This window comes from Neopelma chrysocephalum, unplaced genomic scaffold (assembly GCF_003984885.1).
Source record: "Neopelma chrysocephalum unplaced genomic scaffold, ASM398488v2 Primary Assembly neopelma1_65457, whole genome shotgun sequence".
Taxonomy (NCBI): domain Eukaryota; kingdom Metazoa; phylum Chordata; class Aves; order Passeriformes; family Pipridae; genus Neopelma; species Neopelma chrysocephalum.
This window is the reverse complement of record NW_020907338.1, coordinates 1-1,603: the sequence shown is the minus strand read 5'-3', so window position 1 is coordinate 1,603 and position 1,603 is coordinate 1. Positions and strand designations below refer to the sequence as shown.

Genomic DNA, 1,603 nt, shown 5'->3' with positions numbered 1-1,603 from the left:
GGGGGAGGGGCTGGGGACACCTCCAGGGGCTGGGGACACCTCGGGGCACTGGTGGCATCTTGGGGCTGGTGGCACCTCCAGGCCTTGGTGTCACTTTGGGGTTGGGGACACCTTGGGGACACCTTGGGGCTGGTGACACCTCCGGGCACAGGTGGCATCTTGGAGCTGGTGGCACTTCCCAGCTCTGGTGGCACCTCCAGGCCTTGGTGACACTTCCAGGCATTGGTGGCACCTCGGGGCACTGGTGGCATCTTGGGGCTGGTGACACTTCCAGGCCTTGGTGGCACTTCCAGGCACTGGTGGCATCTTGGGGCTGGGGGCACCTCCAGGTGTTGGTGACACCTTGGAGCTGGTGACACCTTGGGAGACTGGTGACACCTCCAGGCAGTGGTGGCACTTCCAGGCCTTGGTGACACCTCGGGGCACTGGTGGCATCTTGGGGCTGGTGACACTTCTGGGCACTGGTGGCACTTAAGGGTTGGGGACACCTCCAGATGTTGGTGACATCTTGGGGCACTGGTGGCATCTTGGGGCTGGTGGCACTTCTGGACACTGGTGGCACTTTAGGGTTGGGGACACCTCCAGATGTTGGTGACACCTTGGGGCTGGTGACACTTTCAGGCCTTGGTGGCATCTTGGAGCTGGTGGCACTTCTGGGCACTCGTGTCACTTTAGGGTTGGGGACACCTGCAGATGTTGGTGACACCTTGGAGCTGGTGACACCTCAGGGCACTGGTGGCATCTTGAGGCTGGTGGCACCTCCAGGCCTTGGTGGCACTTCCAGGCCTTGGTGGCACTTCTGGGCACTGGTGGCATCTTGGGGCTGGTGGCACTTCCAAGCACTGGTGGCACTTTTGGGTTGGGGACACCTGCAGGTGTTGGTGACACCTTGGAGCTCGTGACACCTCGAGGCACTGGTGGCACTTCCAGGCCTTGGTGGCACCTCGGGGCACTGGTGGCATCTTGGGGGTGGCACTTCCAGGCACCTCCATCCCTCGGTGCCACCTCCATCTATCAAGTGTCACTTCCATCCATCGGTGCCACCTCCAGCCCTTGGTGCCACCCTAGGACTGGCATCACCTCCATCTCTCGGTGCCACCTCCATCCATCAGTACCCCCTCCATGGGTCGGTTCCACCTCCATCTGTCAGTGCCACCTCCATCCATCAGTGTCATTTCCATCCGTCGGTGTCACCTCCATCCATCAGTGCCACCTCCATCCATCAGTGTCATTTCCATCTGTCAGTGCCACCTCCATCCATCAGTGTCATTTCCATCCGTCAGTGTCACCTCCATCTGTCAGTGTCCCTTCCATCCATCAGTGTCACCTCCATCCCTCGGTGCCACCTCCATCTGTCGGTGCCCCCTCCATCCATCAGTGCCACCTCCATCCCTGGGTGCCCCCTCCCTCCCCGGGTGCCCCCTCCTCTCCCGTTCCCCCCGGTCAGACGTTGCTGATGCGGACGCTGAGCGGGGCCCCCTCCCCTTCCCGCTCGGCCTCGCGCAGCGACTCCTCCAGCTTCACCTTCTCGGGGTCCCCGAATCGTGGCACCTCCCGGTGGCACCTCTGGGGCGGCACCGCCGCCTTCACCACGCGGTCGAAG

The 1,603-nt window shown here is 62.6% G+C and overlaps 1 protein-coding gene across 1 annotated transcript; it reads right to left on the bottom strand.

Annotated features, from left to right (window-relative positions):
- Positions 1–11: 11 nt before the first annotated feature.
- On the bottom strand, positions 12–1,597 carry LOC113979288 (the record flags this gene model as incomplete). Its single annotated transcript, XM_027706729.1, has 7 exons — positions 1,290–1,597; positions 1,081–1,137; positions 806–1,044; positions 671–767; positions 552–634; positions 155–405; positions 12–90 (listed from the first exon to the last, which is right to left on the bottom strand). Coding segments are annotated over exons 1-7 (907 nt in total), but the record flags the coding sequence as incomplete, so codon positions are not given.
- Positions 1,598–1,603: the final 6 nt, after the last annotated feature.